This window comes from Rhinoderma darwinii, chromosome 2 (genome assembly GCF_050947455.1).
Source record: "Rhinoderma darwinii isolate aRhiDar2 chromosome 2, aRhiDar2.hap1, whole genome shotgun sequence".
Taxonomy (NCBI): Eukaryota; Metazoa; Chordata; class Amphibia; order Anura; family Rhinodermatidae; genus Rhinoderma; species Rhinoderma darwinii.
The window spans coordinates 248369897-248385383 of NC_134688.1; the positions used below are offsets into that span (position 1 = coordinate 248369897).

General features: G+C 37.2%; 1 protein-coding gene across 3 annotated transcripts in view; it reads right to left on the reverse strand.

The window, feature by feature from the left end:
• Positions 1-1105: 1105 nt before the first annotated feature.
• VMP1 (vacuole membrane protein 1) overlaps positions 1106-15487 on the reverse strand; it is a 139003-nt gene continuing 124621 nt past the window's right edge. For all 3 annotated transcript variants that reach the window (XM_075853035.1, XM_075853033.1, XM_075853034.1), the window contains exons 12-13: positions 3261-3363; positions 1106-2384 (exon numbers count right to left, since the gene is read on the reverse strand). In XM_075853035.1, the coding sequence (XP_075709150.1) occupies positions 2241-2384; positions 3261-3363 (247 nt within the window). In that variant the 3' untranslated portion in view covers positions 1106-2240. The remainder of the gene's footprint in view (positions 2385-3260; positions 3364-15487) is intronic.

Below are 15487 nucleotides of genomic sequence, written 5' to 3' on the forward strand. Positions count from 1 at the left end.
CACAGGCAACACCACAAATCCCAGGGGGTCCAGAGAGGAGTAGTCAAAGTCTTGTAAGGAAAAAGCAGAACACATCCCAGTAAGAACTATAGTAATCCTCCTAAAAATGACAGTATAAAAAAATTAAAAAAAAAAGCATATAAAATAAACGAGCTGACTATGACGACTCCTAAAACCTCTGTTTTACTATTGTACGTCACCATGTAATGTGTCTTATTTCTTCCTGATAAAGCCTTTGCTCTTTTTCCACTGAAATCTGATTGCAAAACGGCTCACATGCGTCATGAGACGTTGACTCATTCAACTGGAATGTTTGTACTCCGAACAGAAGGATCGCAATACAGACTTAAGAAAATGTTCCAGCCCCAGGCATCAGCAAACAGGTAGAGCGGTGGCGGATTCTAAAACAGCAAACAATCAATATCATTAATAGGTAGGGCTGTTATGCCACGTGAGGGCCAAGTGATCAAGAACATCGATAAGGTCAGATGTTCATTTTCCAAAAGCATTTGATCTTATTGCTGCAAGCAAGACTGTTCCATATTAGCTGGAAATAATAGTACATGACTGTTCTGATAAAGTTGTCTTCTGCACTGGATACCTAATGATGAAAGCTTCACACGTTTATAGTGTTAATTCCATATACCATGAAGACCCTACACTTGGAAGCACAGCAATATCCTATACTAAATGTTGTGTGCATATTAACCAATGCTAATCTGAGCGACACAAAGAATGAACGTCAGGAGTTAATGTGCCTACAATGACTCAGGCTTGGCTGGAAAGCAAGTAGAACCATGAAGGAGTTTTCTAGGAAGGCAGCTGTAATATTAGATCAGTACTGAAGACAGCGCCAGAGCTGAACACACACACTTCCTTCTTCCGGTTTCTGCAATGATTGGGAAATCACAGACAAAAGCCTCGGTTTTTTTTTTCTAGAGGGAGGATTATCATGCACGCAATAAACTTTGGTCCAACAGCTACAGGGGTGGAGCAGACAAAAGAATCAATGCAACAGATATATAAAACTAAACATACATCACAAAGAATGACTAGGAAAGAGTGAAAGTTACACTCAGGGCGGGTAAAGAACAGACACGAAAAGTTCTGGAATGATCAAAGGTGGCTTTATAAAGTTCAGTTTCAACTTTCAATTATATATATATGTATATATATACAAAACAAAACAAAAATTTGAATGTAGTCAGTTGTAAAGAACTGGACGGTTACCAACAGTGTGCATTGGTTTGTCTCTTAGACAGTAATAAACTGTAATTCACACCTGAAAAAAATAGATTTTGGATATTTTGTATTGCTAGACTTTCCTCCAAACCATCACATCTATCGCTCTATATATCGTTTCTAAGGTCAATTTAGATCAAGTCAGTAGTAGGATTTTTGTAGTCCACCAGACCACTTGAGATTTAGTCATGCAAGCATTTTAACCATCACTGTGCTCTACCCAACATACTGTAGTCCGTAAAAACACTTTATGCAGTGGGATGATGGCGTAACCGGTACCTTATATATAGAGTTTAGGATGGACCTTGCATTAGAGGTGATGCCCACTGTCTATAAGAAAACCTCAGCAGAAGTCAAGGTTCCTTCAGCCTGGTAGCACAATGCCCAGCAATGCACTAATATTTCCCAACGCTACTTAAGTATCAGAGACAAAAACAGCAGTGCATACTGGTCGTCCAGTTCAAGAAGACACATATATTGGTCAAGACTCCACATCAAAATAGTACAGTCCATAAGGTGATGCTCTGCAAAACCACGGCCTGCTGCCATTACATGAGCTATAGCAAAGATAGTCTGTGGCTGTTCAGTCACTGTGGAACCACAAGTGCCATAATACCCTACAACGACAAAAAGTTGGTAAGGCATGTAAGTATTTGTAGACTCAATAGCTAGAGAGCCACAGGTTACCCAAGCCTCAGCGGTGAACTATGGAACAAAAAGTAATCATTCACAATAAGAAGGTGGAAAATAGTGTATACTTTACCTTACTTTGCCACACAGACATCTCTTATCCACATAAACTGTTAACATTTTATATTGTGAAAAAAAATTAGAAAAAAAATAATTTAATACGATTTTGGAAAAAATTTTTTTTTTTTAAAAATGTCCAAAGTTTAATTCGCCAATTTGTATTTAACGGTTAATCGGGTCAATTGAGGTTCTGCTTAGTAGCATTATGTCTTTTATCACCCTCCCAGTTAATCCCAGAGTGCATCCCCTTATTTTGTCTTCTCAACAGATAACTTTTTCTGCTGGACACGCTTGGCGTGGCTCTGTGCCATAGAGTTGATGATGGAAAGAACAAAATAAATCACCATAACGATGACCAGCTTCTCAAACGCCCATGATAACCAGTTTTCACTCTGCAGGACAAAAGCAGAAGGTGGCATGGTGAAGTCATTATATACATGGTCACGTGAAGCAGTCTTCAAGCACATTGCCATACTCCAGAAGCCGAGCTACTTGTTCTATTCTCTAATTCAGCCTGATTCCCTCGTATGTAACAACTGTGCGTGTTAACTCATAGCTTTTAATAATTTTCTAATCTGGCAGATTTATTTCCCATCAGGTTTGCAGTAAACAAGCTTTATCTGACCAGCAGAGGGCAGCATTTCATTCATGAAAATTACTGAAAGCATCTCATTCCCTATCCTGTCATTGTATGGATATTTGGAATATACATCCCTTATGCAGGTTGATGCTAAGTGCAGCTATTCGAACGTTGTTTTAACTTGAAAATATATATATTCCACAAGTTTGGCAGGGGGGTGGGGGTGGAATATGATAATACAATATATGTATAATGCCGTTATTAAAGTAGGATTTTGGGAGTGACCACTGCTGACTAAGGGCCTGTCCGTTTTCCAAGTAGTCTAAAAGCAGAAATTAATGAGATATCGATCTATCTATCTATCTATCTATCTACATACATACACCACACACACACACACACACACACACACACACACACACACACACACACACACACACACACATATATATCTACACACATGTATACACACACATACAGCTTTTATTTGTATAGCCTACATATTATTACACTTTGTAAAAACGTAACTAATAATAAATGTGACGACCATATTTTACGCTAGCATCATACATTTGTACAATGTACTTTTAACCAGTAAACGCCAACGATACTCAAATATCGGATGAACCTTAAAATAAAAAACCCAGACATGTCTCACACAGGGAATAACTATAGCTAGTAACCTTACCTGTGGGGCTCCTACATCTGTTTTATGGTGAAGCTTCTTCCTTTGAGCTTCCAGATATTCTTGGAAGGGCTTCTGTATGGAAGGTCCGATACTTGGAATAGCCCTACATCCATGTCGGACGCAGTCAAAAGAATGACGTATGAAAAGAGAGAAAAAAAAAAAAGGAAAAATAGACAAGTAGTTAGAATGTTTCCTACTTACCCACCGAAAAGAAGCGGAGAATGGTGCCCTAGTATAAGGAGGACATTAGTGGAGCACGAGTATAGTGTGTCCCTCCTGTTTATTGACGGAGGCACGAAGCGGTGTTATGTGCACTGGTGCAGTGCAGAAAATGAAATGAATGACTTCTGAGAACTCCCACATTTATCACCAGCGGTTCCTGTAAGAACTGGTTTGAACCGATTAATAAGGAAATGAGTGGTGCTTGTGTCATCCTCACTTGAAACAGAAACTGCCCACCCTTCTCCAGTCTCGCCCCTTTGTGTTCAGAAAGGCGTAGCTTTTTTAAAGGAGGCTAAGAAAAAAAAAAAAAAAAAGACAGTATCCCAACCCTTTGCAGTCCTGACTGAGCTGTGTACAGTACTAGGCACTGTGCGGTGTCTGTCCTGGCAGGCAAAGGGTTATGTATAGTGTATGCGTCATGGTATTGCAAAAGAATGGATTAGCTAGCAATGAAAGGACCTCCCTGATGGTCAGAAGTCAGCGATTACAAAAAATGAATAAAGAAACAAAAGGAACTAAAGAATTCTAGATCTTTGAGCACAATTATAGTATATCATTACACACACGCTGACATTAGTAAGCAATTCTGGACTAAAATCATTTCAAGGGTTTTTCCAGCATTGTATGGCGGATTTCATAGTCAATGTAACTTAGTAATACTTCATACATAAAATCATTATACAACTGGGCCACATGTACTATCTGACTTATGTAGTATGTGATGAGTTCCAATCAAAAAAAGGGGCTACAATCAGGTGTAGAAGAAAAAAATCTAAGTATAATGGGGAAACGGATAGAAGAACTGCCTTCCAACTGCTATCAAACCAAAATATATGTTACTAACCAATACGTTATACTAACAGGTAGTTGTTCTAGGCTCACATCAACATATATGCTTCCAAACATAGGTCTGACAGTGATCTATCATATAGATATCTGTATTGAATATATATATATACACACACACACACACATATATATATATATATATATATATATACACACACACACACACACACACGCGTGCACACACACACACACACACATACACACACAGATGATAGAAAGAATATTGATTGAAATAAAGTTTAATAAAAAGAAAATCTGTTATCCCGTTTTTTTAATCAGAGAAGTCTAGATTTATCTTAAAAGTCTTAAAAGATCTCCCACATCAGTCTTTAGGATTCTGGTTTCTAACAATCGAGATTGTCATGTAATTTAGTGCTGGATTTCTGGATTATCAGATTAAAGGAAAATTTAAAAAATAAATAAATAAAAAAAAAATTATATATATATATATATATATATATATATATATATATATATATATATATATATATGACCGTGGTTAGTTGATAGTAAGGAATGATTAGGTATGTCTCTCATCCTGGTTATTGCATAAAACTCAAAATTTATCCTTAAAAAGTGTATACACATCTGAAGTGTCCCTTTTTAACCATATGAGCGGTTTGTTGCATAATGTAAAATTATACCTTGAAACAAACTGCTCATATGGTTAAAAAGAGACACTTCAGATTATTTATTTTTTTGTACAAAATAGAAATAAGTCATTGAGCGATATAGTTAATTTATTAATGCAAATCTATCTGTTCTGAAAAAGGAGATTTTCGGACAAAAGGAAAAAAAAAAAAAAAAAAACGAGAAATGTAAAAAAAGAGGAAACTTGGAGGGACGAACAAAAGTATTTTGTTGTATCAAATCTCTAGCACTCCATTAATAAAATAAAAAAATAACCGAATAAAAAAAAACCGAAACAAACAATCATTACCAGTCTATTTTTATCCATTATTAAAAGAGGAATTCTAACTATATAAATTTTAAACATAAAAAAAAAAAAAAAAAAAGGATATACTTTCTACATACATACTTAATTTTTTATTTTTAAATTAGCAGCTAAATAATTACGCAATGGAAAAGCCAAACCAACCACACAGAGCCGGCATTCTTATTAACACGAAGGGGTAATACAATGGAAGCTTGAGGCAGAAGTCTGAATCATGGTCTGGGGATGGAATTGATCATCTTAGTAGGTTGAGAAATCCCTGAAATGACTCTCTCACAACAGTATGTACAAGATAGTGATGTTGGGTAATGACCGTGTAAGGCTAGGAGAGCTGTATACCAGCAGGCACATGGCTCAAAAGGTAAATGTTACTTCTCTCTTTCAAATTTTGTCAATTTTAACTTCATGTATAAAATCGTTGTTCTGTAAATTCTGTAGGATTTTGACTATATGTAATGTCCATTATATGTATAATACTTCCTCCCACAATATGTATATAACAGGCTATACTAATAGTCATTTATTGAATGCATCTTGCTCTTGTGGAAGGAGCCAATTTGATATTCTACAAAAGCTTTTTCCAAAATACTTGAAACACATGAAACTGCAAGAAACTACATTCCAACCGGATTTTTTTTTGTTGTAATTTTTGTGGTTATTTAAAAGCAACAAATACCCAACTTAATAAAGTAATAGATATATACTTCTGTAAAAAGCAACAAAATGACACATCATTTACATAAAAGCTAGTATCCCCAAGATGTATTCAGGGATGTATACAAATAATATCTACACACAGACTACAATGTCATCTAAACACATAGATGAGTGACACAATATCATTTTATATTTATGGAGCATGAACACATCCCCGACCTGTAGTAAATACGAAGATTTTAAATATAAAAGTGAAAGTGTCAAATCACACGTGTATGCTGAGGTTAGAAAGCTTTTCTATAGTCTGCGCTATCGTTTTTGCAGGAAACCCCCAATGTGAAGTGTCTTAAGGATGGAAACAAATTTACCTTGAATTAGTAATCCAGTAAACCAGAATGAGTAAATAGATTTCCTACTAAAACATCATTAAATACGGGTTACTCAGTGAATAATTGCATTCAAAATTGCCTTGCGTGAGGCATTGTTTCTAGGGAATTAGTAAAATGAATAGATTTTCTTTCGCACAGTAATGAAGTGATGCTTGAATTGAATATTTGTTAACTGTCACTTTAAGACAGAAAGTTTGTAGTGATAGCAAAGTGTAAAGGATGCTGAAGAGTAAATTTACCATCAAGTTAATGGAGGACTGACAATGGTAGATGTGTACATTTATATACTGTATATCACATGTAAAGATTATTTTATGCCATGTATTTGTCAATATATTAGACTATACACCATGGCTACTATGGGGATCAGAACTGTATAATACATTATTTATTATTCCCAATTACCTATGAAGAGCAACATTTTTCTTCTTTTAGCATAATGTAAAATGAATTGCGGTCTCACAAATAAATATACATATATATATAAATATATATATATATATATAAAAGACTCTTTAATGCAACATCTAGAAATGTTATTAATAGAGCGCTTGCAGTTGATCAGTGAAAGTGCATTTTACATATGTAAACTTCTAGTGATGCTGTATTACTGTTGGTATTGGTCATGGCACTTTACAAATATAGATATTTAGAAGCCGCAGCTGGGGCATCATTCAGGGGCAACAGAAGTATTTCTAAAATTAATTGAAATATTAGTCTAAATATATATCTATATATATATCTATATATATCTATATATATCTATATATGTGCACATATATTATAACAAAGCTGCTTTGGTTATATTTGTACTCTAAGCACACAATAAATATAGTTTCTCTTGCAATACATCCACCCAATAGCTTATAGAATTGGGAAACTTAACCTATCCTCTCTCTATATAGAGAAATATTTCACTTCTAGTTATAGAATTGTTGTTAAGAATTGTGTCTTTCTGTGTTTACTATTGCTGTGCTTGTATATATGTACACTATATACCTAATATAATATATACACTACAAGTATAAACAACCAACTGTAAATATTTATAACAGATATCGAATATCTGAAAGGATCAATTACAGATACAGGTATGTCAGCTATACTTCTAACTTATATAAGAAGAAATACAGCTCAGACTATAGATAGAACACAAACAATAATAATATACCAATGTCTTGGTGGTATCACGCTCCATCGTGGTTCCCTAGATTAGAAACACCAACAGTGTAGGCATGATTGAAATAAAGGAATATATTTTATCTAGAATCTTCCATTCCTCATGCGGGATTACAGGATTGTCATTTTTGTACAGCATTCAGTATTTATACTATAAGAAGTATGAAAGCATCTTTCTGCTATTTAAGTTTATAGGAAAAAAAGACCCTGATAATAAAGAGTTAAATGAAAATATGAATTTAAAAGACTGTAAAAAAGATGGGTCCAAATATAAGCGATCACTCTCTAAGGTGGGAGCAAATACAAACAGAATAACAAGGGATCAAAGAATTGATCAAAAAGGTCTAATCTAAAACTGTGCAATAAATCAAAATGATAAAATTAGCAAAATAAAATAATCATATGCAGAAAAAATTAAATATTAAGATAGGGCTGAGCAGGAGACTTATGTAATGATAGTGCCTTGCCTGTGTAGCTACAACATAGAGCTCCCACCATACATATCTAGAAATCTTCATACATACTAGATCAGATAATACAGAAACATATGCTACTATGTTTGGATGAAGACCATTCTAGATTCTGACACTGCTGCTTCTGCCAATCACATGGGATTCTAAAATGAATACGAAGATTTCTAATATTTATGCCTGTGGCCGATTTACTATAATTCCTTATATAAAGTAACACTATTTCTATACAATACAGACCTCTCCCACCACAACGTAAATACAATTACATCCCTCCCTGTGCCGAGTGGGCTCGCAATCTCCTCTCTAATCTCTCGCACAAACATGCTGGGACCCATTTCATAGAAGGTCAATGAACCCAACAGTATATTATGCTTTATCCTGCTCTATGTCCTATGTTCTTGCTCTATATGTTGCTGCTTCCAGAATTAATAAGGCATTAATACATTAAAGGGTTATTCCCATATTATAAAGTGATTGTATATCCCTAGGATTGGGGGGGTGCAACCTCAAGGACCCCCAGCGATGCTGAGAAAGAAGGGCCTGCGGCGCTGATTTAATGCTGCATCCCCTTTTCGTTTTCCCTGCACAGTGGCGCTCCACGCCACCCAGCTTTGCAGGGAAATGCAGCCGAGCTCATTCACTTGCACCATTAGTGTATGTTCACACACCCTATTTACGGATGTAATTCGGGCGTTTTACACCTCGAATTACGTCCGAAAATACGGCTCCAAACCGCCGGCAAATATCTGCCCATTGAAATCAATGGGGTTACGATGTTCTGTGAACGTGGGCATTTTTTTTAAAAAAGACGCCCGCGTCAAAGAAGTGCATGCCACTTCTTGAGACGTAATTGGAGCAGTTTTTCATTGGCTCCATTGAAAAACAGCTCCAATTACGTCCGTAATTGCCGCCGCGAAAAACGCGAGTACGAGCAATTACATCTGAAATTCAGGAGCTGTTTTCTCCTGAAAACAGCTCCGTAATTTCAGCCGTAATGGACGCTGCCGTGTGAACATACCCTTAGGCCGGTCTCTCACACACAGCATTTTGAGATGTTTTAGGTGGAATTTTTATTAACATTTTTTGCTTACAGTGCTTTTCGCCATAGATTTCTCGACAGAACGGCAGGGAAAAAACAAACAAAATTACACTAAATAAAAACTGCATGTAAAGACGCCATTTAAAAATGTTTTGAAACGCATGTCTTTTTCTTGAATTATTTTTTTAAATGTGTATTAAAAAAAACAAAAAACAAAAAGAGCAAAACACTGTGTGAAGGAGGTTTAAATATGCTCCATGATCCCTGCAGACCCAATGCTTTCCTTCCCGCTGCCTGACTTTCTATCCTCTTTCCCCTTTTTCGATTTTACATTTCCATACCCATATACTTTTTTTTGTATAGTTCACCCTTCACATTCTGGGAGGGGCGGTTACCCTATGTGACTTATTAGTATCAGAACATTTTTACTAAAAATGGTGAACCAAATCGGAAGCAGAAACTGAATAAATGAGTACGAAGAAGATGAAGATCCTGATTATCATTCAATCTATGTGAATAATTGAACTTTGGAACGGTTTTGTTTTCTTTTCTAAGCAGTGATCTCAACAACACCGACGGTTAGTATTTTAATGACTTGTCATTTCCTGCTCTGATAAAGATTCTCGTGTTATTTTACCAACCATTTCCTTGAGACTGCACCAATAGCAGGATGGCATCATGAATGACTCAGAATGGACCTCAGACTTCAATAGCCTGACTCACCAAACAAGGTCGAAACACCCTGGAGAGAAACTTGCGCCCCAGGTGCTTCTGGCTCGGAGACAACACGCACACACGCTCATTGCCTCCTTTAAAAGCATGTTAACATCAGGTTTGGTTTCTTGAACTCCGGCACAGTGGTGAATAAACAGCTCCAAACTAATGGCACCAAATAACAGTTTGTCCTAAATGAGCAGTTTGTCACATGGGGTAGTGTAGATGTGCACTTCTACATACAAGGGTTGCTCAACAAGGAAGGCAAGAGGGGAAAACCAGAAATGCAATAAAAAATAAATAAAAAATAAGATAAAAAAGGGAAATGATCACATAATGTTAGTACAAACAACCCTTATTGTGGAGTATTTGGGAACAAGGCACAGTGAGGGTCAATCACAAATCTTTAACCCGATAAGGATGGAGCCAATTTTGGTGTTCGGAAAACAAAGATTTTCACATTCAGACAGCTATAATTTTTTTTTTATTAACGGGTGTAGCTGTATGGGGGGGTTTTGATTTGATGTGGGAGCAGTTGTATTTTTCTATTTCACAACTTTGGTTATATAGAACATTGCGTTTAAATTTTATGATTATTTTTTGTGGGGGTGGAGGGGATTGTGCAATTTTTTCCATGCCGTTCACCATGCAGTGTAAATAACATTTTAAATGAATTCTGTGGGTCATTACGGCAATACCAAATGTTTTTTTTTATGTATTATGACGGACTCTTTTTTTCTCCATAAAAATGTATATTAAATCTTTTTTTAAAAGAAAAACTTTACATTGTAACCTATGTATTCCAATGCCTTACTGCTTGTCAGTCTAAGGCATGGCCTCATGGGGACTTAGTCATGGCAGCTTTGGGGCCCTCAACTGCCACGGCAACCAATAGCACCCAGTAATCACGCCGCCCGATGGGTTGAAAAAATTTCATCTCCAGTTTTTGTACACCATTAGGTGCCGCAATTGCTATGGACTGTGGCATCTAAGGGGTTTAAACAGTCATGATCAGAGTAACCTCCAATTCCGGCTGATGGAATGGGATATCGGCTGTCAATAGTACAGAGGTTCATGGAAATGAGCAGCTTACCAGAATGTACTATTATGTTTCAGGACATGAAGGGGCTACAGAGCACTTTACCTCTAAAAATTAGGAAAAAAGATCCCACTGCGGTCTTAACATTTGTTTAGTTGTGCACTAATGGATTAGTGGGGGATATATTGATGCATAACTAGGCTGTTTTCCCTTTCAGGAATCTAGGAAAGCTGGATGACAGCTCTAGGATAGATAGAATAGGGACAATATTGGTGGGCACAGCTTTCCTAAAAAAAATAAAAATATCTCACCAGAAAGACGCTGAATATACGTTTTAGCAAGAAGGATTTACTGCCAACTTTACTTTATAGGGAAATGTTCTTTAAATATTCACTCTAAATGACTTCTGTAAATTGTAACAACTGTCCCACATATAAATATAAAACTTACAAGAGTGCGGTGTTCTGTTTTCTTATACGACAGTAAATGACAGATAAAAGTAACAGGGCTACCTCCTTCATTTTGTGCGAGTACGCAGGTATGACACAAAGCACTGATGGCACGGCACACATTTCATGCTCTATTGATTTCTGATGTCAGACAAAAAGTGGAAAATCTTATTCTCATTGTTTTCAAAGAGCAAACAACTGGATATACTGGAGGTGGTGCTTTAGATTGTTAGATACAAGATATATAATCTTCCTGACATTTACAAAGTTTGCGCCTCAAGGAAGTATATAACCTTCAAGATCTCATAAAACAAGAAAGGGTATGATTTCTCGGAGAAAGGCCGTACAATGCTATTGTAAAATGAGGACAACGATCGCACCAGGTGTGTTGTTGACTGCACATGCCACACGGTTACATGAGGAAGCTGCTGTGCCCATGGCAAGGGTAATAACCCTATATCTGGAAACGGGGCTTACCATCCAGCATGCGCCACATATTACAGGGAGGCTCATATGAGCCCATCGGAGCAGTTTACAGTGTGATAAGTGGCAAGATATTGGTGTTTGTAGCTTTAAAAATTCAGATTCAGGCTGTGACCAAAAACGATCAATTGATTTGAAGATTGAATGGATTTAGAATGACCAATATCCCCATCTCTGTAATTCTGCCCTGGTAACATGCATTATATTGTCTGGCATGTGCAATACAAGCTCTATTTCTATAGAAGAAGCCGTTTCCAAAAAGTACTTTTCTTCTACCATCCTCTTGTCTAAGGCTGGGTTCACACGACCACATTAACGTCCGTAATGGACGGACGTATTTCAGCCGGAAGTCCCGGACCGAACTCAGTGCAGGGAGCTGGACTCCTAGCATCATAGTTATGTACGATGCTAGAAGTCCCTGCCTCTCCGTGGAACTACTGTCCCGTACTGAAAACATGATTACAGTACGGGACAGTTGTCCTGCAGAGAGGCAGGGACTCCTAGCATCGTACATAACTATGATGCTAGGAGCCCGGCTCCCTGCACTGAGTTCGGTCCGGGACTTCCGGCCGAAATACGTCCGTCCATTACGGACGTTAATGTGGTCGTGTGAATCCAGCCTTACAGGTAAGGAGAAACCACTTGCCCCAAAGTAGAGCTTCACTTCAAGTCATTTTCTGTACAAATCGTGTGCAATGTCCATCATTTTAGAGATTGGAGCAGATTTATCAGTACTATTCTATATGAACATCTAGACAGGACAGAGAAACCGCGCCAAATGTAGTGCAAACTGCATCTTTCTAGACAGGTTAGACACTTTTCACATTCTTATGCCACCTCATGGCTGATGTACTTCGCAGAAGTATTTTGCGGCAAAAAAATTATTTTTTTTACAGCTCCTCTTAGCTATGCTTTTTCAAGAGGCTTTCAAAACTGTTGCGGAAGGTGCAAAAAAGGTCTAACAAAGTAATTTGGCACGCTCATGGTACACCACCTTTTTGGCGAAATTTGAGCCAGAATTTGGGTGCATTTTGCTTAGTAAATATGCCCCAATATATCTAGCTTAACGATACACTCCATGCCTGTAACTAAATAATACAATATTGCTTCAGGCCACCATCATCATCATCTACGTACACCAACTGTAAGACTTATTATAGTCTAATAATATCAGCATTCTGAAACGTGTGGATGATAATGACTTCGGCTACGTTCACACGAGCGTGTCCGATTTGCGTGCGCAAAAAAACGGAGCGTATTTCCTGCTTTTCATGTCCGTGTGCCATCAGCATGTGTTGCGCACGGCATCAGTGTGCTTTGCGTGTAGTATCCATTTTTCATGTCCGTGCAAACACTTCCGTTTTTTTTATTTCTCGGCATTTCTTAGCAACTGATGTGTGAAACACGGACAGCACACGGACCATAGACTTCAATGGGAAACGGATCAATATAGGAAATGCAGTGAGTTTCACGCAACAGATACTCGCTACGTGAAAAAAAACTCACGCATGTCTGAATAGCCCCATTGAAATCCATGGGTCCATGTGCTGTCCGTTATTTCAACGGACAGCACACGGAAGAGGAACACGCTCGTCTGAATGAGCCCTAAGAATCCTTCAGCCGATCCCAAAAATGTTCACTTCTCAGTACTGGAAGAAAATCAGTGTTTGCAATGAAACCCAGCGCCTTACTATCGCTATTTAAAATATACCATGAAGATTACTGTACAGAGCTTGGGGGGGGGGGGGGGGTAGTGATAAAGCAACCTGTCTAGTACAAATACTACGCAGTGTTACTACCAGACTACGCAGCGGACGGACCTCATCTGTGAGAACAGAATGAAGGCTCATGAATTACATTATTAGCTGCTGCCATTAATCAATAATAGAGCACATGCTTCTTCCCGGGAAAATAAGCACAGAGTGTATTTTCAGGACGGTACTACCAATAAGAACATGAAAAATCTTTTATTACAGATACTGGAATGGCTAGCAGCTATTCGTTCACATGACATTACTGTTTTCATTTCATGGGCAGCTCAGATCCCCTTTCCAGTTAGTAATATTTTTACTTCCTTTCCAGTAACTAAGAGGTAAGCTGGCTTTGCTGATGTCATCAGGACACAATGGGCAAATTCATGCCCACATAAGTCAGCAACAAAAAGCCAAAGCTATACAAAAATGCAGAGCAATAGCAATTATGTTCCGGAACAATAATAAAGATTTTCTATTTTGCATTCACAAGCATAAACGTATTTATTGACTTTTGCTTCGTTTTCATTTATAAACATTCCCAACAGAAACGTATCTATTTTTCTTATATGTAAATGTATCCATGACCGGAACGTTTTCCATGTTTAAAATGATCGAGGAGGATTAAAGAAAGTGATCGGTTTTCAGAATGAAGTATCAGCTAAACCAATTACTGTTTTACTATGTCTCTAGCATAGATGTCCATAGGGATCTCTTTCCACATCCTGTCCATATGGACCAGACGCATGTAAGTAGAGTTCCTCGCTGCAGTCACAGTTCCTGATATCAGCATTCAGGCACGGAAATGAACATGCATTTCTCTATAAAAATATAAATGTAGCTTTTTTTTTTTGGGTGTCGCATGACAAAATAGTCAACAACTGTAATACTGCTGTAATACTCCAGGTCTAGTGTGTGGGATCACTTGTTTTTATGTTAAATCTTAAAATGTGTCTACAATGCAAAATGTATCAATAGCTATCCGTTATTTTAAAGAGCACCTGTCATTTTCCCCCCCCCAGAAATTGCAAGATTTTTTTTTTTTCTTACAAAGTTTTTAATTTACATCATTTAAAGATACCAAAGTTGAATGTTAGTATTTTTGCACAGAAAAGTGGGTTTCTCATAAAAGTGTCCAGCTAGCAGCCCCTTCACCCAACCAAAACCTTCCTATGACCCCTTACTGCAAATTTCAGCCACCTTATGTCACTTCCGTGTCGGTTATATCTGCGAGTGCACTATAGAAAAAGCTGGGTTGGATAAGTACTACTTCTACAGCGCCTACCCAGTATTAATAAAAATGGTGGTATCCAATGTATAGGCAATGAAAATACCATCGTGGCTATAATTTAATAGAAAAGGATAAAACGTACTATAGCATTGCTGTATGTAACTGATCAAGAAAAAAATAAATGGTGACAGGTCTCTTTAAGGTTAAGGTTATGCCTCAAGGGCTATGTAAACCGTTGTAGCTTATTTTAAATGTATTTGTTTCATGTTTATAAAAAAAAAAAAACCTCAAACATTAAAAATGTTATTTTGTTTTTGCGCTGCAGCTTCTATGTATCCACTATACATAGAACCTGCTCAGCGCCACTGTAAGCTGAATCTGTCAGTCAGCTGGACTGACAGCGAATCCTGTGTGCCCCTCACACACAATATAACCCCAATACCGTTCAAATCAAAGTTAATGAACTTAGATTTGATCTTAAGATTATATTATGTGTCAAACGAACACAGGAGTTGCGGTCTGTGAATACATAGAAATGATAGCGTTGTAAAAAAAATTCTGTTAGAAAAAGGGTTATAAACACCCTAATAAAAAAAAGGCTACAAAAGGTTTTTAAATGGGTTGTATGGGATTAGAAAACCATGTACCATACTGCCTTATATACTCATACTCTGATAAATATGGCAATAATATTGCTTTTCTTTTTAAATTGGTACTAGTATGCGATTTTTAGTGATAGATATATACACACACATACATGTACACCTATATATGCAGCACATTTTCTGAATGAAAGG